Source organism: Gavialis gangeticus, unplaced genomic scaffold (genome assembly GCF_001723915.1).
Source record: "Gavialis gangeticus isolate Ggan-Ray unplaced genomic scaffold, GavGan_comp1, whole genome shotgun sequence".
NCBI classification, from domain to species: Eukaryota; Metazoa; Chordata; order Crocodylia; family Gavialidae; genus Gavialis; species Gavialis gangeticus.
The window spans coordinates 43,638,902-43,655,050 of NW_017729031.1; the positions used below are offsets into that span (position 1 = coordinate 43,638,902).

The window sequence follows — 16,149 nt, forward strand, 5'->3', positions numbered from 1 at the left end:
ATAAACTACTGCGAGACTGTTTCAGGCTGGACAAAAGGAAGAATTTCTTTACTGTCTGAGCCCCCAAGGTCTGGAACAGCCTGCGATCGGACGTAGTTCAAGCACCTATATTGAACACCTTCAAGAGCAAACTGGATCCTATAACCCCAGCTGACTTCCTGCCCTTTGGGTGGGGGGCTGGACTCGATCTTCTGAGGTCCCTTCCAGCCCTAATGTCTATGAAATCTATGAAATAATACAAAGTAATAGATTTTATTACCATATCTATTTGACTTAGGATCCCCCTTAGTTTTGTATAAGATTCCACAGATGCTAAGTCACTATCATTTTTTTCACAGTAGAAAGCAGCTTCTTGGTAGCTCAGGCGCTTGTCCAACACAAACCAATATTCAGATCCGTCAATAACCAGCGATGGTCCATGAATTCCAACTGCATCTACAGAGAAAGTAACAAAAAACAATAACAACAACAAAAATCAGATTCAAGAAATTAATCCTGAAAAGTTATTACACACAGAAAAGGAAGATTGAACAAAGTTTGTTCTGATCCTGGGAGAGCTGATACTTGCTTCTCCTTCCAAATATTTTTGGTATTATGCACGCTCCATGATCTACACTAACATCAGAAAGGATATTATCATAAAAAAATACTACATACACAAAACTGAAGTAGATGTAAGAGGCAAATCTATTTACCTGGTATGTACCACTTTGGTGTCTTCGGAGTGCTACCTGTTCCAGGAAAAATATATAATTATTGCAGGGGCATTTCACAACAAGACCCAAGCAACAAAGCATATAAATTCCTATACCCTCTTTTTGGCAAGAAGAATTTGGAGTAAATTGGTTTTACAGTTTCCATACCCAATCTTGCATTCCTAATGGACTCACATTCATTTAAAATAAATTGGAGTTTTGTCTAAATTAAGTAAAACGTATTATTTTTCTCCTCAGTAGAGAAACGTGCAAGCATCAAAATTCTAATAATATCAATTCTATCCTCATGTAGATGCTAAGATTTGGCATTTTAATTAAATATTTCCAGTGAATCAAGAAAAGTATGGAAAGCTATTTGTCTGATCAACTGAAATTACACAAGAAGATAACACTCTTAATGGCTCACAAAATGGCAGTGTCTGTGACACTGTACTATCCTTTTTCACTCCAACCAAAGAAACCCTTTTCTGGCTACCTTGCTACTCTGGAGAGCCTAATTACAAATTTTACTGGGATAGTAAAGGTCAGGTTTGGGTCTGGAGGAGATAGGTTACATTTCTTAGCTGTCTATATGGTTTTCTGTACTTATAAATACTGGTGACAAATGTTAAAGCACATATATGCTCAAAGTCCATGGCCTGTATCTCTCACTAGGTTAGGGTGACTATCTGTACTATGATATATTTTTTATTCCAAGGGACTTTCCATAAGAGCAAGGTAGAATTGCAAAATAGGGATACACAGGTGCTTCCTCTTAAAATGCAAATCACCACCAAAACTAAAGTTTCACAAGACTTCAAAAAGTATAATACTCACTGTTGTTTAGACTTCAGGCCTGCACTTTTTAGGATCATAGGAAAGTAGGGCTGGAAAGGAATTTGTGAGGTCATCTAGTCCCAACCCCCTGGCTCAAGGCAAGATCAGCCCTGACTAAATCATCATAGTCAAGCATCTGTCCAATATGCTCTTAAAATTTCCAGGGATGGAGATTCCACAATTCCAATGGAGTCTGTTCCAATGTTTGACCACGCTCATAATCTTCAAACTATATTTCCTCTGCTGCAGCTTAAGGCCATCACTCCTAGTTCTGACCCCTATGGCTAGGGTGAGCATTTTATTTGGAAGGAAATCCAGGACAGGGTGGCACTACACCACTCCCTCTTTCCTGACCCTACACAAGTGCACACCCCCTAACCTTGCATGTGCACTCCCTCCTTCCCTCCCGACCCTGTGGCTCCCAGGAGCCCTGACAGCAGAGCAGGGGCAGGGAAGTCCAGCAGAGAGGCCTGTGGAGGCTCTATCCCCCATGCACAGAGTCTGGACCCAGTGGGAGTGGCCCTCATGCTCCGCCGCCCCACATTCCAGTCACATGGTACCTACCCCCTGCTGATGGCAGACACCCAGAGCTGCCACACACACCCTGAGCTTCAGCAGTGGCTGCAGCAGCAAAGCATAAGACAGCTGGTAGTGGGTGGCCACCCTGGCTTGCACCGCACAGGTGTCCAAGCCTCAGCCCTGGCTATCTTCGGCAGTCCTGCCCTGCCCTGGCTGATCCTTGCCCCAAGAAGGAATAGCAGTGTTCAGCCCAGCCTGCCTACCGCCCAGCCTCAGGAAGAGCTGGGCTGGGCATGTTTGGGTGGGGTGGTACCAATCTGGGACTTCTGCTTCAATTTTAGCCAACCAGCTGGGACAGCCTATGAAATCCAGGACTGTCCCGACCAAACTGGGATGTATGGTTACCCTACCTACAGCCGCAGAGAATATTCTAGCTCCATTCTCTTTGTAGTTGACCTTCAGGTATTTCAAGACTTATCAAATCCCCCCTCATTCTCCTTCTCTCCAGACTACATAATCCTAATTATTTTAGCCTTTCCTCATAAATCAAGCTTCCCAGTCCTCTAACCATTTTTGTCACTCACTTTCCAATCTGTTCATATTATCTTGACGTTTGGGACCCAAAACTAGACACTGTACTCCAGGTAAGCGTCACCAATGCCAAACAGAGAGGAAGAATCACTTCCCTTGATTTGCAAGAGACACTCCTGTTAGTACAACTCAGCATATACTGCTGGCTTTTTTGGCAACGTGATCCCACTATTGGCCCACAGTCCTTATGGTCCACTACTGGTTTATGGCAACCTAAACAATCATTCCCCAGTCTGTATTTATGCATGCAATTATTCCAACCCAAGTGCAGGACTTAGCACATGTCCTTGCTGAATTTCATCTGATTGATTGAGGACCATTTCTCCAGTCTATCCAGGTCATCCTAGGCCCTAGCCCTACCTTTAGAGTATCTACAACTTCACCCCACTTGGTGTCATCCATAAATTTGCTAAGTGTGCACTCGCTGAATATCTTCATTAGTGAAGATCTTCAATACCTTCATCAACTGTCTACAAGATGGGATGCAGCACATCCTCAGCAAATTTGCAGATGACACCAAGCTGCAGGGAGTAGTAGATACACTGAAGGATAGGGCTAGGATTCAGAGACCCCTAGACATACGGGAGGACTGAACCAAAAGAAAGCTCATGAGGTTCAATAAAGACAAGTGAGAAGTCCTGCATTTAGGACCGAACAAGCCACGTACCAGTACAGGCTGGGGACTGACTGGTAAGCAATAGCTCCACAGAAAACAACCTGGGGGTTACAGTGGACAGTAAGCTGAATGTGAGCCAGCAGTGTGCCCTTGTCACCAAGACAACTAACAGCATACTGTGCTGCATTAGTAGGAGTGTTGCCAGCAGATATAGGGGAATAATCACTTTCCTCGATCGGGCACTGGTGAAACCTTATGTAGTACTGTGTCCAGTTTTGGGCCCCCCACTACAGAAAGGATGTGGACAAATTGGAGAGAGTCCAGCAGAGGGCAATGAAAATTGAGGGGGTGGGGAGACATGACTTCTGAGGAGAGGCTGAAGGAACTGGGCATATCTGATTTGGAGAAGAGAGGACTTAGGTGGGATTTCATAAATAGCCTTCAATTACTTGAAGGGTGGTTACAAAAAGGATGCAGCTAGACTGTTCTCAGCGGTGGCAGATGACAGAACAAGAAGCAACTGTCTCAACTTACTGCAAGGGAAGTTTAGGTTAGATGTTAGGAAAAACTCTCTAGCAAGGAGGGTAGTAAAGTACTGGAACAGGCTATCCAGAGGGGTTGTGAAATCTCCATCCTTGGAAATTTTTAAGACCTGGGTAGACAAAGCTTTGGCTGGGATGATTTTCTTGGCGCTGGTACTGCTCTGAGCAGGCAGTTGGACTAGATGACCTCCTGAGGTCCCCTCCAACACTAATTTTCCAGGATTCTATGAATCCCATCTTCCAAATCATCAATGACGTTGTTAAACCTAAGCAACCCACCGTGACATCCCCCTGTTGCTCTCCCCTCTGACCTTTACCCAGAGGCTTTCAACAGGCCTACCTTCCACTTCATATTGTGCATTAGAAATACAACTCCTCCTTTTCCTTCATCTGTTCTTCCTGAACAAAAACTATCCAAGACAGCATTCCAGTAATGTAAACTATCTGCTGACATCTCCATAGTCCCAATTATATCTTAAGTCCATGATCGTACTAGGACCACCCTCTTATAGCAAAATCCATTTCAATTTGATATAAACAGCATTATAAATGTGATACACTAGGTGTTTTTAGCCATATAAATATTAAAAGTTCAAGTCTCATTTTCAAATTCTATGGACTGTAGGTCTCAAGACTATTTTAATGCCTTTCTGAGTTACTTATTACTGGGTTTATTGTTAGGGATAAAAAAAGTGAAAGAAGGTGCAAACAAAGATATTTTAAACAAAAACAATAAAATTAGATAAATAAATGGATACAAATGCAGTTTACCTTTTGTTATCTGACAAACCCACTCAAGTTTAGCATCACAGTGGAAAGGTTTCAAGTAAAAATCCAATTCTTTGCCTTCATATGGATAAAATCTCCAGTAGTGTCTACGCGAAATTCGAATGGTCTGTGTAAGAGTAGAGATGGGAAACTGTGTTGGCAGAGTCAATACAACCCTCTGGAGTTATAATGTCATTTATAAAAATCTACTTAATAACCAGATCATTTCCTTTTTTGCCAGTCCCAAGCAATTTTAACATAATTTTTAAAACGATAAAGTACAGCATTACCCCCAATGCCATCCGAGCTAAGGAAGCAATCAATTTAAAGTGTGTCCTTTTATGGACATCTGTTCTTGCAAATGACTACATATTCTTTTTTTTAATCTACATCTCGTCTGTGTTATCACAGAGTAATACAATATAATTCACTACACTTCAAATGATGCACACATTTCTACCCACAAAGAAAAATATGACCTGGCACAGAGAGATTCCTTCTAACATAATCAAGAGATAACACGCAATGCTGTCCGGAGTTTTGTACTGCTGGCAAGGTCATCCATGGCAGCAAGGTCAAGAGTGAGGTTTCCAAGATGTATAGCGATCCAAAAATAAAAAAAGTCCTCAACAGTGGAGTAAGTGGATGAAGACAGAATACTTCACAATGGCCACAAAAGTGAATGAAGGCTGCAGTGGTGTAGAAACTTCCGGTTGCCTAAGTTTTCCTTGCTGTCAGATTAAGGTTGCCTTCCCACGAAGTACCATGTGATTGTTGTTCCGCAACAGCACTCCCACATTTAAAGATGACATGCACAGGTATCTTCCTTTAATAGCCACTCCTATGGTGATGGGCGATGGAGGAAGGTCCTAGTAATTACCAGAAGCCCCTAAGCATGGATTTGTGTGGAGGCAATGATTGCATGGTGGTCATTTTGTACTTGGAACTGAGACAGGACATGATTCAGCAGCTGTAGTCGTAGTTGAGCCTACATAGTCTGCCTACTCCCTGACATCTGAGTGGCCAGCTGGGTTTAAATAACCTTCCACTTCCAGCATATAAACTTATGACCTAGAACAGGAAGCATCAGGGCAATAGGGCTTAACCTGACTGAAGACCACTTCACTGCTCCCTCTGGTTTGTGATCTCTGATTCCACTTTCTGCTTGATCTCCTGGCTCCTCAACCTAGCTTGCTCTCCAGCTCTGCTCTCTGATTAACCACCAGCTCTTTCACCCACCTTGCTCCTGAACCTTGCTCTGTGTGTGGCAGGGCACTTTGGAGTGCTGCTACTTTAAAAGGCCAGGCAGCCTGCAAAAACTGCTGAAAGGTACAGGCCAGGGCTAATGGGGGTGGGTGGGCGGAGGGGGAAGATCAGCTGACCCAGGGAGCTGGCAGGTTTAAGTTCAGGCCCTGAAACAATCTGGGAGTAATATCTTGGAGCCTGCTGAGAAAACATCTCCTCAAAGTGGCTGCAGCCCCAGAAGGCCATCTTAGAGAGAACACCTAAAGCGGTTTGGGGAGGAACTGAAGGGAGGAGGAGGATCCTAGGGATGCAGGGAGGAGTCCAGAGCGTAGTGACAGGCTGAGAGTGAGGGACCAGCAAAGGTCCAGGAACCCCAGAAGGGAGTTTAAGTGAAAGAAAACATCCAGGAAGGATGGCATCTGCGAGGAATGGGGCATTGTGTAAGGAAGAAATGGAGCCATGCAATTAACTCATAAGGCAGAGACCACATGCACCTAGTAGTCATTTAAAAGAACAAATTAGGAAGCCCTGGAGCAGCCTCCCTCATTAAAATAACCAGCATCAAGGTGTGGTGGGTGACTAGAAGGGGTGATTGCTCACACTCTAAGGGCTGCAGAGACCCCAGGGGCTTCATAGCCACCCCCTGTAGAGACACTGCCAAACTCATCTCTCAATTCCTTGACCTTGCTTGTTCTTGGACATTGTTCTCTGTTTGATCTCCCAGCTTCTTGACTCTGCTCGTTCCTAGACCCCACTCTTGGACTGACCTACTGGCTTCTTGACCTGGTTCAACCTCAGATTCTGCTCACCCATCCTGACTTTGATACTGACATCAATTGGAAGGACTGACATCAATTGGAAGGACAGAACAAATGCTAGCATTCTGGCTCAAGCAAACTTTTACCAGCACTAAAGCCATGTTTATATGGCACCAGCTCCAGTGGACAGGACATGTTGTAAGGATGCCTGACAACCAGCATCCCAAAACAGGTCCTCTACTTCTAATTTACTCACAGTCATCACTCTAGGGGTGAGCAAAAGAAAAGATTTAAGGACATTTTGAAAGCCAATATGAAGAAATAAGATATTAACATTGATAGAATACTAATGACGTTGGAAACTCAAACACTAAATTACCCGTAATGGTGTCATGACATATGTCAAGATACCAGTCACTCAGAGCAAACTTGCCCCACTATGGAGGTAGACAGATGAGAGAGACAAGGTGAAAGAGCTGTGACCCAACATTACCAGGCCCCACTCCTTCCTCCCAGAACTATCTGCAATGTCTGCAGTTGAATATAAGGATCTGATTGCTTTCTTCAGCCATCTCCAAACTCACTAACGGCTCCCTATTTATTAGAAGAGTGTCATCCTTGAATCAAGGGACTGCTGATGACAGTATCATATTTAGTAAAAATTTTCTCAGCAACAGTGGCAAAACTTCTGTTTTGTGAAGATGAGTGTTTGTAGATTAACAAAAAGAAAATTAGCAAGTTTTTACTGCATATCACTATGAATCCACTGCAACTGTCAGCCTAAACTTAATATCTATACCACAAAAATCTTTTCAAAATGATCAGGACTACCACTTATAAATACATTATAAAAATCTTGAAACTAACCTTTAATGCAGCACAGTCTCTAGTATCATAGACATCTTCTTGGTAATCAAGTGGCATAACAAGAGTGGTCACCTACAAAAAGTACAGAACGACAGAACTGTAACATCATCATTATTATTCGTACTGGGGTAGTACTTGCAAGCCCCAGTCAGAACTGAGTCCCCATAATACTCGGCAACTTTCAAACAAATAGAAAGATGCTGAGAAAACTTATGGTGCAACCTTGCAAAGATATATGAGTGAACGTAACTTTATGGATATACACCACTCTAAGATAGTTACTGGAGAGGTATGCACACACCAAGATGCATGGACTAAGAATCTGCAGTGTACCTATGAATTATATCTGTAGTTACATATACATTGTAACACGGGCCCACTACCCTCTGTTATTTTGAGAGGAAAGAGACAGAGTGCTGGGGCCAGCAGGGAGAAATAGGAAGCCATTGGGAAAAAAGAGCTACTTGGAACAAGATGGAAAAGGGAATAGCCTACAGGGGCTGGGCTCCAGACAGTATGTTAAAGAGGGACTGCAGCAGAGCTGAGCAGGCTGCCTGATTAGGAGAAGTTAGCCGTGGAGTTGAGAGCTTGCTAACTGAGAAGCAGGCTGCTGACAGAAACCTATAGATTGCTTAATGGGAAACTCATGTCTGGCACTGTGAAGCAGGGGTCAAGTGACCAGAAGGGGGTGTAGTTTGGAAATGTATAGGGTTGGACTGTAGGTGAGAGAGTCATTCTGGTCCTAAGAACTGCAGTAAAATGAGCCCTTGTGAGAGCAGGCTGAGATAATGAGATCCACAGGAAGATTAGGTAACCCCAGGTAGCTGGTAGGGAAAGAGGAGGATTGTCTCTTTAGTGAATATATGCACACGGGCTAGTGGTTTTTAAGTGTTTTATTTCATAGTTTTAACTGGAGGTTTAGGTGTGGCTACAAGGGTTGGTGGAAGGCACTCGTGTAGGGATGCATTGACAGAGATTTTGGGGGCCAATACTGATAGCTGATTTTTAAGGAGGCATATTGGCTGATACTTATCCAATTTCTGATACAGCTGTGTGCAGCTGATAAGTCTGTTGTGGTCCAGTGGGCACCAGGGGGGTGCAGATCAACGCCCCCTGTGGTGAGGGAGAGAGTGGGGTTGGGGTAGGCGCTGCCCAGCCAGGACAGGGTGAGTGCAGGACTGAGCTGCGGTTCATCCAGGAGGCGCGGTGGGGGCAGGGGGAGGCGGCTCCCACCGCTGCTCCTGCCACCCATCCAGGAAGGCATGGTGGAGGGGAGGGGGGAAAGAAGGCGTGTGCCCCTGGATTTGCACTGGGGGGGCCAGGCAGGCTGCAGTGCTGCGCTCATAGCAGGCAGCGGCAGCACTGGGAGGGGGGCTATGCAGTGAGGGAGCCGTACTCCCCTCATCGCAGGGGGCCTTGTTCTATGCCCCCATGCCCCTTCCTTCCCCCTCCCCTTTCACCACCACAGGCTGACCAGCTGCACATGTGCATGGGGCTTGTATCAGCCAAATTATCAGTCACTTTAGGCCGTTTTCTGATATAGTCAATTGTCTTTATATCGGTGCTGATCTGATATTGGACTGAGTTAGTGGTATACTAATGCATCAGTGCTTTAAGTCCTGCAGGGGCGGGGGCCCAGAGGGCTGAAGACTGAAGGTAGCAGCCAGCAAGGGTCAGAGACTGACCAAGGGTGAGTGAAGGTGGGCTGAAACCATCATTTGGGCCAACAGGTTCATGATTAATGCCAGCAGGGCATCATTAGTGCCTGCAAGGCATGAGGGGTATAAGGCCCAAGACACTGAGGCAGGGCTGGTAGGCCCAGAGGCAAAAGAGATAGTGAGGCAGAACCAGTGGACTCAGAGCTGAGAGAAAAAGGAAGAAGAGTAATGCCTTACACAGGCAGGAACTAGGGTCAGAACACAGCCACACAGTGAATGAGCAGGGCTAAGTAAGGCACCCAGGTCTTATTTTGGACCCTGGTGGCAGCCTCCCATATTTATATTAAGCAATTAAGGTATGGCAGGTGAGCAAAGGGTGGAGCCCAAGAGCCTAGCATAGGGAAGACAGGGTCAGAGTGGCCCCTAGGGGGTGCCCCAGCTGTCCCCTGGAAGTGGGTACTGTCACATACACCTTCCTCTGTCCAGCAGAATTTAGATCCTCATCAAATTTAAAAATATTGTTATCAAAATATAGGATAGGAGTAGAGACTAAACTAATTTTATTTAAGAATATTTTAAAAATTGAGAAATTCTGATTGGACTACGGTTCTTTCTTTGCGCAGGTGCAAAATTTTACATAAAAGCATTTTCTAGATTCTTTGGGTTAAAAAAAAAAAAAAAGATTCTTTGCCTGCCCATGTCCTTAGACCAACACGGCTACAACCTACACCCCTTTTTCTAGATTCTTCTTCTGTTCAAAGAATAAGATAAAAATTATTTTCATGATGGTTTAATTTTCAACTGAATCCAAGTTGAATCCAATAGGGGTATGGAATGTTTTTTGGATGGAGCTGAATTTAACTTACAGAGTTGTCATCACTCCACTGCCAAGTTCCTAGAGACTCTGGATCCCTCTTGTTCAGTCCAACCCACACCCATCGATCATTGCTGTAAATAAAAACAACAACAACAAATCTCAGCACAATATTTCATTAATTTTTAGTTAAGAGAGATCTGAATCATTTATACAACCTTTCTTTTAACTGCTGCTAAGAATGCAAGAATCACGGGCCCCAAAGGAAAACAAAGTGTGACACACCACCAGGGAGGACACTTGTCCTAGAAGAAGGGAGTTCTTGAACCCAGGAATGTTTATGCATTTCACGAGAAAGTCTTTGGATTAAAAAAAACAAACAAACAAACCACCCACCCTGGAAAGAACCAAGGAAGAAGGGTGCAGAATTCACATCTCTCCCCTCCCCAAGGGCCCTAACTATAAGGTTAGAGAGTCAAGCTTCTTCCTGCTTTCTTGAGCATGTGGGACTCAAACAGGGGCATTTAAACCTTTTTTGAACTAGGATTTTGGTTAGCAGGATAAAATATAATGTTCTCTTGGCAAATATTTTGCCCATCTCTAACAATGAACTTCCAATATCAGAATTTATCAAGGTCCTTGGTTTTTGCTATGCTATAATGATATTAAATTCAATTAATACAAGTGGAAGCACCAAAGACTCTAAAATACTATGTATCTCTCTACAGGAAACCTTCTAAACCCAACATTTACATTCTTCTAACAACTACATTGCTTCTGGCAGTTTGCCCTGAGGATTTTATTTTTTCTACAATTGTCCATACCTGCACAGTTAATCAAACACTCTCTGCCATAACCCAAAGCTTAGAAAAGTTTAAGCAATCTATCACCACAGAGGAACAAACCTACCAGTGAAAACCCTTGAAAAACTTATTTCAGAAGACTTTATAGTAATTACTTGAGGGAACAAAGCAATTTCTAAAATCTTTCAACTTTTTGGCTTGCTTTTATTTTTTGAAAAAGATGCCAGATTAAGAGTTTCCTCAATTTAATTCCCGATTTATATTACCCTGACTTTATACTGTTTATATTATGACTTTGTCTGACTTGGCATCTATGTCAATGCATATTTCCACTCGTCCTTTAAGGCAGCTCAGACACAAACATGAATCTCATTCAACAACTGATCCACTATTCTCGATAGCACTGTGAAGAGGCACCTGTACACTGCAGCCAGTCCCCAACCACGCCTGGCACTCCTCAGAGCCACTCTCTGCAACCCATAGCAAGAGCAAGGAGTGGCTCTTGGGATCCCTGCATATTCAGATCAGGTGGGGACAGCAGTGGGACCCCCTTCCTGTCTCCCCCAATGGTCCTGGCACTCCAGCTACAGGGAGCAGCTATGCAGGTTACTGGGCTCTGCAGGGGACAGTAGTAACAAATGGCAGCAGAAAAGGGAGATGCAACTGAACTGCCACCCCCCTGGATCCACCCCGATTGTGACATACATTTAGAAGGCATTCTCTGGTACAAAAACCCTGAAATACAGATGTGCATTAGTATTCCATCCCCACTGCAGCTGCTATTGTATCAGGGAATCTACTGATACAATAGTGACATTCTCTGGTTACACATTTTTAAGACCTGTGTGGTAGAGTGCACCAGTGTTCCAGGGCTATAAACTGGATAGTACAGCTTTTTGTGGTGGTTAGGGTAACAAGATTAGATCATATACTACTGCAGCACAGAAGGAACCTGAAATGCATTCAGTCTCTGCTTGATCAAGGACTCAAACATGGCAGCCTGAAGGATTCTAAATCTAATGTTTTGGTGCTGAAGACTTTGTATGTGGATGAAGATGACTCACGCAGAACTAGAGTTTGGTAAATGTTGCTTAATATGATGTATTCTTTTTTTCCCTCATCTGCATAGTAGCACAATGCTGTATGAACCATGGCTAATATGCAACAGGAATGGGACTTACTCTTTTCTAAAGTTCTGATTGCTGGAATAGAAAAGGGAATTTCTCTCTCAGTTGTAGACAGAAGAAAGATCCTATACAGTATTCAGAGTGTAAGTGAAATCATATTTAAGACCTTTAACAATCTAGCAATTAAGGGATGGGAATACAGAACAAAATAGTTATGGCATATGTGAGCCAGCTCCGAAACTGTGCTATTTGAAACAGACTATGATCAGTTTCTAAAATCTAATTTCAGCTGCTGAACTCTCCAGTTTAGGGGGTGGTAAAAGACCCTGCATATAAAAGGTAGAGTCAATAAGCTGCTAACACTGGTGCCTGAAAGGGCTGACTCCTTCCCTGGACCATGCCCTGAGATGGAGCCATTCTACACAGGAAACAGCAGTTGCAGTCTGTTGGAAGAATATCATTCATAGTAAACTTCCTTTCTCTTCATGCCAAAGTCCACATAGACTGGCTCCTTTACTCGCTGTGCAGCTGGAACATTTACCCTTTGAGGACACATATGCAAAGGTAGTCTAAGTACATAAATATTGTTCTGGTGATTTCCTGTGTTTTGTTAGATAGGTGATTTGCCATGTAAAACTAACAGATAATTAAAATATGTTAGCTAAAACCAATCAAGATTGGTTGAACAAGTTCATCTTGTATTCTTTGACTAATTCATACAGGATTAAGTTTTTCACATATTAATTCTGAGTATGTGGGAATCAGATAAGACTATTTAGTCTTAGGAACTGTTTCTAAACATATATTCTGGTAACATTGCCTTGTTCTGTGATATAACCTGAGAATATTTTTAAGGTTCTTTGAAGAAACATTTTCAGAACTGTTGAAAACAACTGAGAATGGCCAGTTACTTCCTTCCTAGTAAGGTATAATATTTTTCAATGAGACTTAAGTTAATTCAAGATGCCATTCTCTAAATCTATTTTATACTAGCTTATATCTAGAGAACATGCACACTAAATACTTTGACTCCTTTAGAATTTGATCAACTGGATCCACTACACCTCTGCTTCAAGTTGGTCACTGCATCCCTAGCCAAGAAAAGAAGCTAACTTATTTCATGACACCTAACTAACTTAAATCAGAACATGTGTGCTGCTTCTTTCCCTTCAAGGTAAAATCTGAGTGTATAAGCAGATTAGCCTACCTTCTCGCTTTGTCCTGTGCCAAATAGAAGACCAAACTGCCTTTATCAAACACTCACATCTCAATGAGTCAGAGGAGGGAGGGAGGGATGAGGGAAAACGGTGAGGCATGTTTCTTCCTAAATTAAAACCACTTTATCGTCATGTTAGGACAGACTGTGATTGAATACAACCCAACAAAATATTTCACAGATTAGTCATTTGTACTAGAATGTTCTCTATTAGCCAGGTTCATTTTTGCTCAAAAATTATTTTGTACTTTTTTTATAATGAGTTTTTGTTTACAGATAAGCCACATATCTCCCGATTGCTGAAATGTTTGTTTATATAATCACCAGCCCCTGCATAATTTTAAGATGTAAAGCACCAATTAATAGCTCCATATAAATATATTTAAAGAATAATAAGAGGTTGCTAGTCTTTGGAAGCACTATTAAAGATTTAACACCTCTACAAAAGAAGTAATAGAGCTGTTGATCAATATTCTCTTTGGCTTGTGTTAATGTTGAGTGCATACAGCTATTGTTATTGACTACATAAGTCCAAACATTAGTAAATTCTACTCAAGTATTTATCAAGTTGTCACTGTGCCAGGCTAAATTTAAGAGTTCTAAAACATTAGAGTAGCAATAATTAGCATCATACATTAATGCATTCTTTGCAAATAGTAAATCTTCACCTTTGGACTCCTAACAAAATAAATACGGCCATTAACTATAATTAATCCTGGATACCTAGTGAAGAAGTATCAAATCTGTAAAGCAGTATTAAGGACTATACTAAAAAGAGCGAAATTAAAAGAGAATTTTTTAGTTACATTTCACAGTGGATCAAGAATAGAAAAACAAAATTTGCAGTAGTATAAAAATAAAAAAAAGACATTTACAGCATCTACATACAATGAACATGTGTGCTACACGACATTTCAGGGACATTAGTAAGCTACAGTAGCAAAGAAGTCACAAGCACCTTTTTATGGAATGTACAATCTATTTATAAAGCATGCTGATGTTCTGTTTTCTTTTATTAGCATAAACATTGGCTAGATGGTTTTCATTGTTTGTAGATTTCTAAACAAAACAAATGGAATTTTCAGTACTGCCAGTCATGAGCAAATAACTTTGAAAATTGCTGACAAGCGACTGTATATTGGAAGCTTTTAAACAAATCTCAATGTAGTTTGTGAAGGAAAACGTAAAGTTTGGTGCAGCTGGTTGGCAGCATCAAATTTAAACTGGCAAGGATTTTGAACAGCTAAGCTGTCAATCAAAAACCTTATTATGGATCTGACATCATAACCATGGTATAGCACTGCTTCTCAGTGACAGCTTCTTTGACAAAAATCCAAGATTCATAAATTATGTAGCATTTCATTTTTTACACCAGAGAGATCAACACACTCATCTAATGTCTGTATAGTGTTATCCCAGTTATGCCAAGTGGAATGTGTGCCAGCCAGATTGCTGGATGGCATATTATTCACTGATTACATTTAACCACCCACCCCCGCAAAAAAACCCCAGAGCCTAATTTAGGCAGAAAGCATCTTGTGCATAAAAATATGGCTTACTTTAACATTTTCATAAAACACTATTCCTACAGTAAGTTTTTTCAAGTCAACCAGAATGCAGCAGTCAAGAACAGGGAACAACTGTCACTTTGCCATGCCAAAATTCAGCAGAAGGAAGCAAACATTTTATAAAAACAACATAGATTTAAAGTCATTTTAAGTAGGAAACTGAAACCAAGTGTCTTTGCCTTGTCTCTGCATTTCTACGGTGCTCAGAAACCATTGCTCAAACTGTGTTCCTCTGACACTCATGTCATGTCCAGCAGATTGATTGCCACGACACAGCTCTCCTAATTGACTCAGCAATCTGTGAGGTGTTCAGGGAAGCATTTGGGCAAACCCCTGAACTTGACTGCCAATTAAATGTTGGATGTCTACTTGCTACACACTGCTAACATGCAAATATTTTGGATAAGACAGTAATTAAGGTAGCCTTTTGACATAGTCATGAAACATTTAAAGAAACATGAATGGTGAAATTAACAGACGTTGAATCTAATCCTTTTGAAATCAGTGAGAGTTTTGCTATTGATTACAACACAGCCAGGATTTTATTTAAAAAAAAACAAAAAACCCCAAACCCTCCCCCCCCTTTTTTTTCTACCACTACCATAACAAAGATGACAATGATTCAAAAATGTTACTGCTTTATTTAAAATTAGAAATCACTTATCCTATTTAAGTAGGAAAGTAGAATTTTGCAAAATTGGTTTAAGGGAAATCACTACTTCTTTGCAATTAAAAATAAATGGCTGCTGAGACTGATTGCCTCTTTAGGTGAGATTGATTAAATCTCAAAAGCCATTTATTGTGAATGTTATAAAGCATTTTCTACTTCATTGAATGTTTTTCAAAATGCTGTGTTGTCTCTTTCTTGACTACCTATTGATATACACCTTAGGGATATGTCTAGAATGAATTCCAAAAGTGATCAAGGACAGTCCAAAACATGACATCAGCTCTTCATAGATTTGGAAAAGGGTTGGCAGCTTGTTAAATAGAACCAAACTGACATAAGACTGAAGTCAACAGAGGCCATATCCACTTTTCTCAAGCTAGTTTTGCCACTGCTTCGTTTCAGTTTCATTCCTGAGTGGACTTTGATTAGTAAAGATGTTATCTACCAAATAAGAAGCTATTAAGAGTTAATCATTTGTCAGTTACACACACACACACACACACACACACACGTGCAGATCCTGTTCCTCCTAGTAAGGTTTTGCCACCACTAACACAAGAAATGTCTGCTTCAGTTCTGCCCCAGTGTTTATGCATTTTATTCAATGACTATTTAATGAAAAATACATAAAGATTTCTCCCACTCCTAAGGGAATGTCCATCTCTGACTATTAAGGCAGATTTTCTCTGGCTTGTTTTCATTCTGGCTCATGGCTCTTGTATTCCTTTCTGCCAGAGGGCCAGATTCATCAGGAGGGATGGACGATGGAGAGGGTCCAGAGGAGGGCCACTCGCATAATCAGGAGGCAGCAGGGCAGGCCCTACAAGGAGAGGCTAAAGGACCTGGACCTGTTCA

At 41.8% G+C, this 16,149-nt stretch overlaps 1 protein-coding gene across 1 annotated transcript in view; it reads right to left on the reverse strand.

Annotated features, from left to right (window-relative positions):
* LY75 (lymphocyte antigen 75) overlaps positions 1-16,149 on the reverse strand; it is a 118,980-nt gene that overhangs the window by 62,971 nt on the left and 39,860 nt on the right. Inside the window, exons 14-18 of the mRNA XM_019522837.1 lie at positions 9,963-10,044; positions 7,439-7,510; positions 4,572-4,695; positions 696-731; positions 260-435 (exon numbers count right to left, since the gene is read on the reverse strand). Coding sequence (XP_019378382.1) covers positions 260-435; positions 696-731; positions 4,572-4,695; positions 7,439-7,510; positions 9,963-10,044 — 490 coding nt within the window. The remainder of the gene's footprint in view (positions 1-259; positions 436-695; positions 732-4,571; positions 4,696-7,438; positions 7,511-9,962; positions 10,045-16,149) is intronic.